Source organism: Lathyrus oleraceus, chromosome 3 (assembly GCF_024323335.1).
Source record: "Lathyrus oleraceus cultivar Zhongwan6 chromosome 3, CAAS_Psat_ZW6_1.0, whole genome shotgun sequence".
Taxonomy (NCBI): Eukaryota; Viridiplantae; Streptophyta; class Magnoliopsida; order Fabales; family Fabaceae; genus Lathyrus; species Lathyrus oleraceus.
In genome coordinates, this window is record NC_066581.1 from 175,555,821 (window position 1) to 175,568,442 (window position 12,622).

The 12,622-nt window shown below is 34.9% G+C and overlaps 1 protein-coding gene across 1 annotated transcript; it reads right to left on the reverse strand.

Moving 5' to 3' along the window:
- Positions 1-357: 357 nt before the first annotated feature.
- LOC127126089 (nicotinate N-methyltransferase 1) lies at positions 358-7,081 on the reverse strand. Its single transcript, XM_051054939.1, has 4 exons — positions 6,639-7,081; positions 6,224-6,557; positions 794-858; positions 358-711 (listed from the first exon to the last, which is right to left on the reverse strand). The coding sequence occupies exons 1-4, from the start codon at positions 7,005-7,007 to the stop codon at positions 415-417; spliced, it is 1,065 nt and encodes a 354-aa protein (XP_050910896.1). The 5' UTR covers positions 7,008-7,081; the 3' UTR covers positions 358-414.
- Positions 7,082-12,622: the final 5,541 nt, after the last annotated feature.

The window sequence follows — 12,622 nt, forward strand, 5'->3', positions numbered from 1 at the left end:
GTTGCATTTGTCAATTATTTCTAAATAATTATTTAGTTTATTTTAGTTCTTATGTTACAATTTAAATAATATTTTCAAAAATTTTATATTTTATTTTATTATGAACCTATTTTTAAAATAAAACTGAACCTCTAAACGGTTTGGCCGGCCCTTACAGAAACAATCAACTTTATAAAAAAAACTATAAATTAGTAATAAAATTACAAACTGTGAGAAAATAATTTTATGAACCAAATATTTTTTTAAAGATATTGACTTATAAATTTAAAGGGCCAATATCAAACTCAAACACATTAATCACACAAAGTTTCCAAACACAATTTTCAAGGTGCATGACCAGGTCATTGCACTCTTTTGAACAACAACCACCTTAATGAAAACTAAAAAAACACACGACACAGTTTCAAAATCTGGTTACTTGTGGAACTCCATGAACGCCAGATATGCGTCAATATAGAATACACGGAATCTGGAAAATCCAGCAGCAATGCCTAGCTCTTTGAACTGCTTCTCAGTTCGAGTAGTCTTAGTACCATACATAGTCATCATGAATACATCACCACCAAGTATTGCCTTTGTTCTCGTGCTTTCGTCGGTCAGCTCTGGCAACAATGGATCGCATATTATCAATTTTCCCTCTGCTGGAAGTGCCTTATGGCAGTTCTTCATCATCTTGGTGCATAGCTCGTCCGAGAAACCCGAACATAGCCACTGCAAGTAAAATATTCATTTGTTATGGATTAGATATTGTACCATTAGTTAATACTACTTTCATAGAACAGTTTTTAACCACCTTCATCATGACAGCATCTCCGGAAGGAACAAACTTAGTAGCATCACCAGCAACGTGGGTTATTCCTATATTAAAATGCCAAATAAAATAGAGGTAATGCCTAACTTGTGGGGTATGTTAAGAAATGAAAACTGTGTTGAATAAATAAATAAATAAACTAAACACAAATCTTTAAAGATAATGTTAATTTGTATCATACAGACATATGTTAAATACTAATTGTAAAAATAATTTTTTGGAACTTGTGTATTGCCTTTATTAAAAATTTATAATTAATTCTTTTATTACTTTTCTGATACAAATTTTTTATTTATGATTTTCTTAATCTGTACCCTAAAGAAGTTAGCATTATCCAATCTTTAATTAAATCAACATATACGTTTTAAATAGATTGGAGTAGTTTGGCCAAATTCAATATCAATTCATATAGGACATAAATAATTAAATAATAAGTCATCATATTTTTTCATAAAAATTATTCAATATTTTTATCTTTAAAAAATTAAAAAATTTATTTTTAGTATTTTTTAACATAATAAAATAAGAAATAATTATTAGATTTAATTATTAGATTTAATTCATATTTAAGTTTGTTAGATATTAGATTTAAATATTAGATTTGATTCATATTTAAGTTTGTTAGATATTAGATTTAAATATTAGATTTGATTCATATTTAAGTTTGTTAGAGGCTTATAAATAGGGTGTCAATCATTGTAACTTTTAATCATGTTTTGTAGCCGTCATTCTTAATAGAATATTCATCTTTTATTCTACCTTTGCACCAACAATTGGTATCTAGAGCTCCGGTTCGGATTCATTGGGGAAACACGGGAAACACGAGTGAACGTGAGGTCTTGTGTGTTTGATTTTGATTCTTAGATTCGTGTTGAATCTTGAACAAAATCTGATCAGAATTTTAATTCTGTGGGTTGGGAAACACTGTGTGAGAAATCTGAGTGTACTGTGCAAGGTAGAAAGATGAACGGAAACGGCAACATGAACACCAAACTTCCAGTATTTGACGGTAAAAACTGGAATCGTTGGATGATCCAAATGCGTGTACTGTTCGGTGCTCAAGATGTTCTAGATCTTGTCACTGATGGTTATGTTCCGGTAGCAGCAGATGCGACGGATGAACAGAAAAACGCGCAGAAGGAAGTAAGGAAGAAGGATCAGAAAGCATTGTTCTTCATTCATCAATGTGTTGATGTAAATGTGTTTGAGAAGATTGCAGATTCAACGACAGCAAAGGCTGCGTGGGACACACTGGTTAGATGTTATGGTGGTGACGCATCAGTGAAGAAGGTAAAGCTTCAGTCCTTGAGAAAGCAATATGAGAATCTCAACATGAAGAATAATGAGAAAGTTTCTGAATACATCTCCAGAGTGATTCTGATCACTAATGAGATGAAAGCGTGTGGAGAAACTCTTTCTGAAGAAACAATCATGGAGAAGGTATTGAGATCCCTTACCTCTCAATTTGATTACATTGTGGTAGCAATAGAACATTCCAAAGATCTGAGCACCATGAGAATTGAAGAGCTGCAGAGCAGTCTAGAAGCGCAAGAGTTGCGTTTGACTGAGAGAACTTCTGAAAGGGAAATAGAGCAGCAGGCTCTGAAAGCAACTTCTGATAGGAGGTATCAGAAGCAGTCAGAAGGCAGGAGAAGATCTGATGGTGGTCAGAAGTCAGAAAGCTCAACCTCTGACAGACAAAAGAATGTTCAGAAGGGAAAAGAGAAGTATGACAAGAAGAAAATCCAATGTTACTGCTGTAAGAAGTTTGGTCACTTTGCTAGAGACTGTTGGTCAAACAAGGAGAGAAAATCAGAAGAAGCAAATATAGCCAGAAGTTCTGATGACGAATCTGTGCTATTGATGGCCTCTGAATCTGATGATATGGATCTGATAGACTGGTGGTATATGGACACTGGCTGTTCAAATCATCTTACTGGAAACAAGAAATGGCTGGTTGACTTTGATTCTGGAAAAAGGACAAAGATCAGATGTGCTGATGACAAATATCTTAATGCAGAAGGTATGGGAAATGTCAGAGTGATTCTGAACAATGGGAAAACAGCATTGATTCAGAACGTGTGGTATGTACCTGGCATCAGAAGCAATCTGATGAGTGTGGGACAATTAATTGAGAAAGGTTTCTCAGTTACCATGAAGGACAATCTTCTGAAGCTGTATGACTGCAATCAGAAGTTGATTATGGAGTCAGAACAGGGAAGGAATAGAACATTCAAGGTGAATGTCAGAACTGCAGACTCAGAATGTCTTAGTGCAACAAGTGCTGAGAAGGAGAGTGAGCTGTGGCACAGAAGATTTGGTCATTTGAATTTCAGAAGCTTAAAACATCTGAATTCAAAGAAGTTGGTACATGGAATTCCTGCAATTAAGAAGCCTGAAAAGTCATGCAAAGTTTGCATGGAAGGAAAACAACCACGATTGCCATTTGCGTCAGAAACTGCTCCAAGAGCAAAACATGCCTTGGGAGTTGTACATTCTGATGTGTGTGGTCCATTTCCAGTAGCATCGATTGGAGGGAATAAATACTTTGTGTTATTTGTTGATGAATTCACAAGAATGACATGGGTATCCCTTATTAAGTTTAAACACGAGGTGTTTGATGAATTCAAGAAGTTCAGAATGAAGGCTGAGAATCAGAGTGGTCAGAAGTTGAAGATTCTTAGAACTGACGGTGGAGGTGAGTATAACTCCAAAGAATTCCAGAAATTCTGTGAGGAGAATGGAATTGAGCATGAGGTTACTGCTCCTTATACCCCTCAACACAATGGTCTTGCTGAAAAAAGAAACCGCACTTTGCTTGATATGGTGAGAAGCATGCTAAAGGAGAAGAAACTTCCTCAGAAGCTCTGGGGAGAAGCTGTTGCCACTGCAACGTATGTACTCAACCGATGTCCTACGAAGAAGTTGAAGGAAATAGTTCCAATACAGAAGTGGACTGGAGATAAGCAAAGTGTTAGTCATCTGAAGGTGTTTGGTTCTGTTTGCTATAAACATGTTCCAGAAGCCAGAAGATAGAAGCTGGATGATAGAAACAAAGTGATGATTCTGATAGGGTACCACAGTACAGGTGCATACAAGCTCTATTGTCCAGAAACCAATAAAATTGAATTCAGCAGAGATGTGATTGTGAAGGAATCAGAAGTTTGGAATTGGGATAAGTCTCAATCTGACTCTGATGTTAGAACCTCTGAAGAAAGGTCAGAGTTCAGAATTTCTGAGGCTGGAGTAAACTCTGATATTGATTCTGATTCTGATAGTGATTCTGACTCTGGAGAAGACTCAGAAGATGAAGGTGACTCTGATGATCCAGACTCTGATGACCCAGACTCTGATGGTAATCCAGATTCTGGTGGCAATTCAGACTCTGGAAATATGCCAGACCCTGAAGATGGTCAAAGCTCTGGAGGAAGTCAACCATCTGAAGCTAGAAACTCTGAAGCTCAAGACTCTGAACAAGTTCAGAGACCACAAAGAATCAGAAACATCCCCAGAAGATATGCAGAATTTGACATGCTGAAAGACACTGAAGTAGACTCTGAAGGAGAAGTTATTCAGTGTGCCATGTTAGTAGACTCTGAACCCATAAGTACAGAAGAGGCTCTTAAGCAGAAGCTCTGGCTGAAGGCCATGAAAGAAGAACTTGATGCTATAGAGAGAAACAAGACTGGAAGTTCTGAACAAGAGATAGCCAAGTTCAAGAAAGTTCTGATGAATGAATTCGAAATGACTGATCTAGGCAAAATGACATACTTTCTAGGGATGGAGTTCAGATACTCTGAGAAAGGTATTATTTTGCATCAGCTCAAGTATGAATTAGAACTTCTGAAGAGATTTGATCTGAAGAATTGTAAGATTGCTGTTACTGCATGCCAAGCTGTGTGGATTCTGAATCTATTGCAGGATCTGAAGATTAAAGTAAACAAACCTCTGAAGCTGATGATTGACAACAAGTCTGCAAACAATCTTGCCAGAAACCCAGTGTTGCATGGGAGAAGCAAGCACATTGAGACCAAGTATCATTTTCTGAGACATCAAGTTCAGAGGGGAGTGTTAGAAGTTGTACACTGCAGCACTCAGAAGCAGTTGGCAGATGTTCTGACGAAAGCTATCAAGACTGATCAATTTCTCAGATTAAGGGATGGAATTGGTGTTACAAGTTTTGATGGAATATGAATTAAGGGATGATATTAGATTTAATTATTAGATTTAATTCATATTTAAGTTTGTTAGATATTAGATTTAAATATTAGATTTGATTCATATTTAAGTTTGTTAGATATTAGATTTAAATATTAGATTTGATTCATATTTAAGTTTGTTAGAGGCTTATAAATAGGGTGTCAATCATTGTAACTTTTAATCATGTTTTGTAGCCGTCATTCTTAATAGAATATTCATCTTTTATTCTACCTTTGCACCAACAATAATAACATTAACTAACTCAAAAAATTATGGACCCACTAATCATACAAACTAAAAAAATTATTGACCCACTAATCATACAAACTCAAAATATTATTGACCCATTAATTATTGACCTACTAATAATAAAGACAAACTTAAAAAATTATTGACCCTCTAATCATATATTTATAATTACAATTTTATGACTTTAACGAATATTAGTTTAGTTGTTAATTTTAATCTTGATTGAATATTTTTTATTTTAGTAAATCATAATTTTAACTATTTTTAAATATTTTAATCTTTAATTATTTTGATGTTAATATAATTTTATGTTATGCAATCTTAGCTTGTTAATAATATTTTATGATAATATAATAGACAAATAAACAATAATAAAGACAATTGTGCAGAACATCACACTTTATGAACACATAAGTTTAAATATGCCACATTACATTTATTTATTTTTAAAGGATGGAATTCTAAATACTAAATTATTAGAAAAAAAATGTTAATCAGATGATAAGTTTTTACATTTAGAAAAAATTTCTTGTTGTTTATGTAAGAATGAAAATAATAAATAATAATTATGTTTATAGGATTTTGAATTGGTTGAAAGGATAATGGTCCTCCCTTGCAATCTTAGATATCTTTATGAGATTTTTTTCTCTTTCCGTGACAGATTAAGTGTTAGGGATAAAGTGGCTATGATCTGATATTTGTCGTCTGTTCTACATAAAATTTTCAAAATAATATATTTTTTGTTTGGTTCTATAAAGATAAAAGATATGTGAAAGAAAAATAGTATTTTAGTAGTTTGGAATGATATTTAATTAACTCTTACTATTTCTGTTTAACCGAAGAAATCTATTTTATGTCTAAATAAATAGCAGTTTTAGAGTCTTTGATCTAATTTATGTGGCGGAAGGGTTGAGATATAGCTATTCGTCCTTGAATCCGTCTCTGTATGTATAGTATATATACCTGGAAGTTGGGGTGCACTAGCCACCATTTTTGGAAGATCAAAATTGATTCCCTTAGTTATATTAGGAAACTTATCCATAATCAAAGATAAAGAAACTCCAGTACTGCCACCAACATCTACCAAAGTTTCCACCCCTTGAAAACCATCGTAGAACTCCAACACTTCTCTCATGAAAGGAGTAGTCATCCCAACAAAAGCCTTATTAAACAAAGCTATCTGATCAGGATTCACGTAGAAGTTCAAGGCGTGTTGCCCATTCACCTTCCGGAATGGTTCTACGGACGAGTCCTCCACCACGTCCTTTAGACGAGGCCAAGCTCTCATATATGCTTCCTGTGCAAGAAAGAAAGAAAGAAAGAAATTAGCTATATTGTATCTATATGACTATATCATCAAGAAAACTTGGAAATGTACCTGATTGTGCTGGAGCACGTATGGGGCGTAAGAAAGCCCTTCTTCATCTGTGGCCAGACATTTGCCGATTTCTGTGAGGGAGAATTTCCTAACACCGTTGCTGCATAAATGTTCCTCGAATATATCATACGAGGTTAACAGCCTAAGAATACGTTCCAGATTATCCGGCTCGCCTTCCCCTTTCGGAAGAACTACCGCCAGAATCTCTGCGGCGGATAGAGCAACGTTGCTTCCTCCTTGAAATATAGCATCCGGTACTTTCAGTTGAATGACGGCAACAACCGAACTTGGCACACTCATCATATTCGACAGAGATAAGATGGCCAATCTTGATTTGTTTTGGGACTGAAACACTTTCTTTCCTTCCATTTTTCTTTCTTTGATGCCTCTATTTTTGCTTTCAAATTGATTGTGTGTCAAAGACTCATGTATTATAGTTATATATACTTATTGAAACACCACTTGCATGTATTATAGTTGTATATATACATGCTGAAGCACCACTCGGTCCATGTTTTGTTTTTGATACCTTACATTTGACATTGTTTATTTTAGTATAATAATTATTAAGTTGTACTTGTCTCTAAATAAAACCAACCTCTTGTTTCATTTGTCTATTTCAAATGACGTCTATATATGTTAGAAAAGAAATCAATTCAAATGTCTACCTAAAGGTAAAGTAAGTCATTCAAGAACACTCAATGAAATAACACAAATTTATTTAATTTAATGAGACTCGGCCCTAAGAATTCAGAAGTATTAAATATTTTGAGGGATACCTTATTCGTAAGATAAAAAATAATCTAAAATCTTCATTTTCATAAATTTATACTAAGTACTATAATATATATATATATATATATATATATATATATATATATATATATATATATATATATATATATATATATATATATATATATATATATATATATATATATAATATATATATATATATATATATATATAATTTCACTTTGTGGACATGAACACTCCTCATATAACATATACAAATTAATAATCATCTTTATTGAAAAATATGACATTTAACCTACACAGGAAAATTTAAACAAACAAACCAAAAAATAAACTCCCAAGGTTGAACAATTGCAAATCTAAAATACTAAACAAACAATCATATATTTATAATGATGCAAATTAGAAAAATTAGAAATTGTAGCATATCGTCTACGTTTCTTCCCTTGCGCCTACGACGCATCCATATCAGGCAAATCAATATCATGCTTATTACAAATTTCTATAACCTTAGATATAAGTTCTTCTCATCCATCATTCTTTATTTATTGTAATTGTTGTTTGGTAACATTGACAAGTGACAAAGCATTCAAAAGATATTGATCACGCTTTTGTAGCACTACACTCAAATCATTTGTAAATTCTAAAATCTCAATCATCATATAAAACATGTGTTGGGTGAGAATATGAACACAAATGAAGGTGTGAAAAACACAAGAAAGAGGGATTTGAATTGGGCTTTAAAAACAAAAGCTTTTACTCAACTTAAAAACACCACTCAAATGTTAATAACAAAGAGATAAAAACACAAGTATTTTTATCCTATTTCGCTTGAAAATCAAAGTTACTCCGGTCCATCCGCCAAAGTGATTTTGCCTTATACACAAGGAGTTAATCCAATATAATCAACTTATTACAATAATCACAAAGAATACCCTTCTTTGTCTTCTCAAGGATTCTATTATACCATAGTCTCCTTAAGGAAAATCAAACAAGCAGTTTGAATAATATTTTATGTGTTTACAAGATGCTTCTACACAAGCAGATTTTAAACAAATGAATTACAAACACTTAAAGAAAAACTGTGTACAAAAATTGATAGCTTTTCACAGAGAAATATACTTGTCAAATATTGTAGCGCTTCAACAATTCTTCAAGTCTCCAAGTCCCACTTATATTGTATAAGAAAAGAGATCGTTTAAGGATAAAATGGGGATACCAAATAGAGCGGTTGTCCACTGTTGGATAGGTGAAAGGAGTGAAACTACGTACTGTCCTTTGCCCATAATTTCAGTGACATGTGTGATGAATCGTATTGTCTTTGGCCATGATACCAGGTAGTGGAAAGAATATTTGATTTGTACTATATATTATTCGATCACGTACTCATTTGATCTTACCTTCAAGTTCATTGGCTTCTGATGAAAGTTGATGAAGCATGAAATGAAGAAACATATAGATGGATTCAGAATCTTTAGAATCTTCGGTCCACTACGCCAAAAACTGGAATAGACAGCGCACCTTAGAGGGCGCTTTCTTAAAGAAGCGCACTCTAAAGTGAAGAGAAAAATAAGGAGGAATAGACAGCGCACTTTAGAGGGCGCTTTTGAAACAAAGCGCCCTCTAAAGTGAAGCAAAAAAATAATGAGGAAATGGAGGGACACCAATAGAGGGCGCGTTTATGAAAGCGCCCTCTAAGGGTACCCTTAGAGGGCGCTTTTAAAAAAGCGCTCTCTAAGTCCATGTACAACAGCGCACTTTAGAGAGCGCTTGTGTAACAAAGCGCCCTCTAAAGTGAAGCGAAAAAATAATGAGGAAATGGAGGGACAACAATAGAGGGTGCGTTTATGAAAGCGCCCTCTAAGGATACCCTTAGAGGGCGCTTTTAAAAAAGCGCTCTCTAAGTCCATGTACAACAGCGCACTTTAGAGAGCGCTTGTGTAACAAAGCACCCTCTAAAGTGAAGCGAAAAAATAATGAGGAAATGGAGGGACAACAATAGAGGGCGCGTTTATGCAAGCGCCCTCTAAGGATACCCTTAGAGGGCGCTTCTAAGGAAGCGCTCTCTAAGTCCATGTACAACAACGCACTTTAGAGGGCGCTTTATTACAAAAGCGTTGTCTAAAGTGAAGCGAAAAAATAAGGAGCAATAGACAGCGCACCTTAGAGGGCGCTTTTTTTCCAGAAGCGCCCTCTAAGGTCCCGTTTAGTAAACATTAAAATTATAACATACTGCGCGTTTTGTTATTTCACTCTCTGTTATTTTCGTTCTTTTTCACGTTAGGGTTCTAAGGCGTTCTCCTTCCACCTCTGTTAGATCTACGACGTTTCCTCCTTCTGGCACCAAAGGTACGTTTGTTTCGTTTTAGCTTTGCCCTATTTCTTGCTTTGTTTTAGCTTTGCCCCATTTCAGTTTTTTGTTATTGTTGTCTATGCGTTGTCTATACTACGTTTGTTTCAACCTGTAAAGTTTCAATATTCATAGTCATTTTAAATTTGATAGCGCATGCGTTAAATTTCAAGCCCTACGTTTGTTTGGGTTTATTAGGCAATTTCAAGCCCTATGAATATCTGATTTTGTGTCAACACCAATATCATTAGAAACCTAGGTCCGAATGTGTTTGAACTCTTCTGAAATTGTTTTTTGTTTATTCTAATTAGTAATGGATAATACATGGATGTCTTCCAATCGATTGTCGAGAGAGTACGAGAATGGGGTATTAGAATTCGTTAAGTTTGTCGTTGCGAACGCCGAAGACCCCAGTAGAATGATATGTCCTTGCTTGGGTTGTTGTTATGGGAAACGGGTTGACGCAGTTCAGTTGACATCGCATCTAATGAGGCATGGAATTGATCGAAGTTATACATGTTGGAATTTGCATGGTGAGAAAAGTAACGAAAATGTTGAACCGGGGGATAGTACGACCTATGCCTCAAACTATAGTGGCGCAGATACATACGATTGTGATCGAGTTGAAGAGATTGCAGAAGCACTTGAAGGAGATCTTAAGGATTGTCCCGAAATGTTTGAGAGGTTGGTAAGTGATGCAGAGAAACCTTTGTATGATGGTTGCACTAAATTCACAAGATTGTCTGCGGTATTAAAGTTGTACAACTTAAAGGCGGGCAATGGGTGGTCGGATAAAAGTTTCACAGAGTTATTAGCCCTTTTGAAAGATATGCTTCCTGAGGATAATGTTCTTCCCAATCGAACATATGAGACCAAAAAGATGTTGTGCTCTATTGGCATGAGCTATGATAAGATACATGCATGTCCAAACGATTGCGTTTTGTTTCAAAATGAGTATGCATCTGTTGTTTTGGTTGAGCCTTATTTTGTATGGATGTGCGATAGAACTACTAGACAGCTTTTGGATATACAGAACATGTTTGCCACCATGGGTGGATGGGCGTTTTTGTTTAGTATTGGTTAGAACTACTAGACAGCTTTTGGATACAGTGGTCACTGGGTGTTGGTTGCTATGTTTTATTCTCTTAATTGTAGTACTTTGAGAATATGTTGTTGTATATTGTTGATCAAAGAATCATATATTAATGTTGTATATATGGAGGATTAATGTTGTATATAAATGGATTCATGTTGTATATATCAATGGATTAATGGTGTATAACATTGGATTAAAGGATGAAATCAATATGAATTTTACACTTTTGCAGCATGCGAACAGGTTACCAAATAAATATATATCCACTGTTTTTCAAACAAATTTTTTTAAAATAACTAACACATTAGAGAGCGCTTTGTCCAGAAAGCGCCCTCTAAACACTTTACAATGACAACTTTAGAGGGCGCTTCCTCCTGAAAGCGCCCTCTAAACACTTTACATTGATAACTTTAGAGGGCGCTTTTTCCTGAAAGCGTCCTCTAAACACTTTACAATGACAACTTTAGAGGGCGCTTTTTCCTGAAAGCGCCCTCTAAACACTTTACACTGACAACTTTAGATGGCGCTTTTACCAGAAAGCGCCCTCTAAGGTGTCCCTCTATGGACCACTCCAGAGGGCGTTTTTTTCTTAAAGCGCACTATAATGTGGCCACTTTAGACAGCGCTTTCTCCAGGAGAACAAAGCGCTGTCTTTACCTATGCCAGCGCCAGATTAGAGAGCGCTTAAAAGCGCTGTTATAGGCCAAAATAAGCGCCCTCTTTTCCCTTATTTGGCGTAGTGGTCAGAACCTTGACAACATCATCAATCTGGCTTAAGATCTTCAGTATCTTCAGAGTCTTCAGAATCTACAATCAGAACCTTGGTAACCTCAACGTCTGACTTGAGATCTTCAGAATCTTTAACTTAGTTATAAAACTCTAGAAGCTTTCCATTCTTCAGAAGCTTGAGGACCAGAGTCACGTCCAGAAGCATAAGTGGAGAGAACATTGCAGCATCAATTTAGCGTCTCTTCAAAAACTTCTCAGGAGTGAATCGTCACAGAAGCAAAAAGAATATTGCAACAACCACTTGATATCTTTCAGAACTTCTCATGATTAGCGCAAAAGTGAAATTTTGAACACAATTATTCAGAAACTGATGACGTTGCACGTCATATACTCAAAATCAACACTGACAGTTAAAGCTACATAATAACAAACCATTAGGGTACCAAAATTATTCTCACACAAATACAACATTGTTATCATCAAAACTCTAGGTATAGATGCAGAACCAAATCTTGTTCTAACAACAAAGAGGTCTATAAGGGGGTTGAATAAACCATTTTCCTTTTAGAAACTTTCAAAAATATTTTAAATCCCATAAATGAAATCAAAGATTTTAAGAAGTACGGAAGCAAATCACCAAACTAGGAGAGCTTGGAAGCATCTCAATGAATTAAACCAAGTGAAATAATACACGATATAACTAAAGACTTGATTGCTTCTAATGTTAGTCAATCACAAGACAACCAAATCCTCTTTAAACAAAGTGATTTAAAAACTCTTTACATAGATGTTCATTCAATACATAATTGTGTATATGGTAATCCAATAAGATTGATGCATCACATATAAACTTATACATTAAATCTCTATAACATGGTATATCCTATATGACATAAAATCAATGAAATAATGCACTAATGCAATAGAAATATTAATCGATACTAGAAAAGATACACAAAGATATATAGTGGTTCAACGTTCGGCCTCGCTTTGCCTACTCCATTCTTAAATAGTGTTAATTAATCACTAGAAAATAACCACTATCTTTCATTA

Coding starts and splice junctions, on each gene's coding strand:
- LOC127126089 (XM_051054939.1), bottom strand. CDS start 7,007: ATGGAAGGAAAGAAAGTGTTTCAGTCCCAAAACAAATCAAGATTGGCC. Junction 6,558..6,638: donor ACGTGCTCCAGCACAATCAG/GTACATTTCCAA, acceptor TTTCTTGCACAG/GAAGCATATATGAGAGCTTG. Junction 712..793: donor GAGATGCTGTCATGATGAAG/GTGGTTAAAAAC, acceptor TTTTACTTGCAG/TGGCTATGTTCGGGTTTCTC.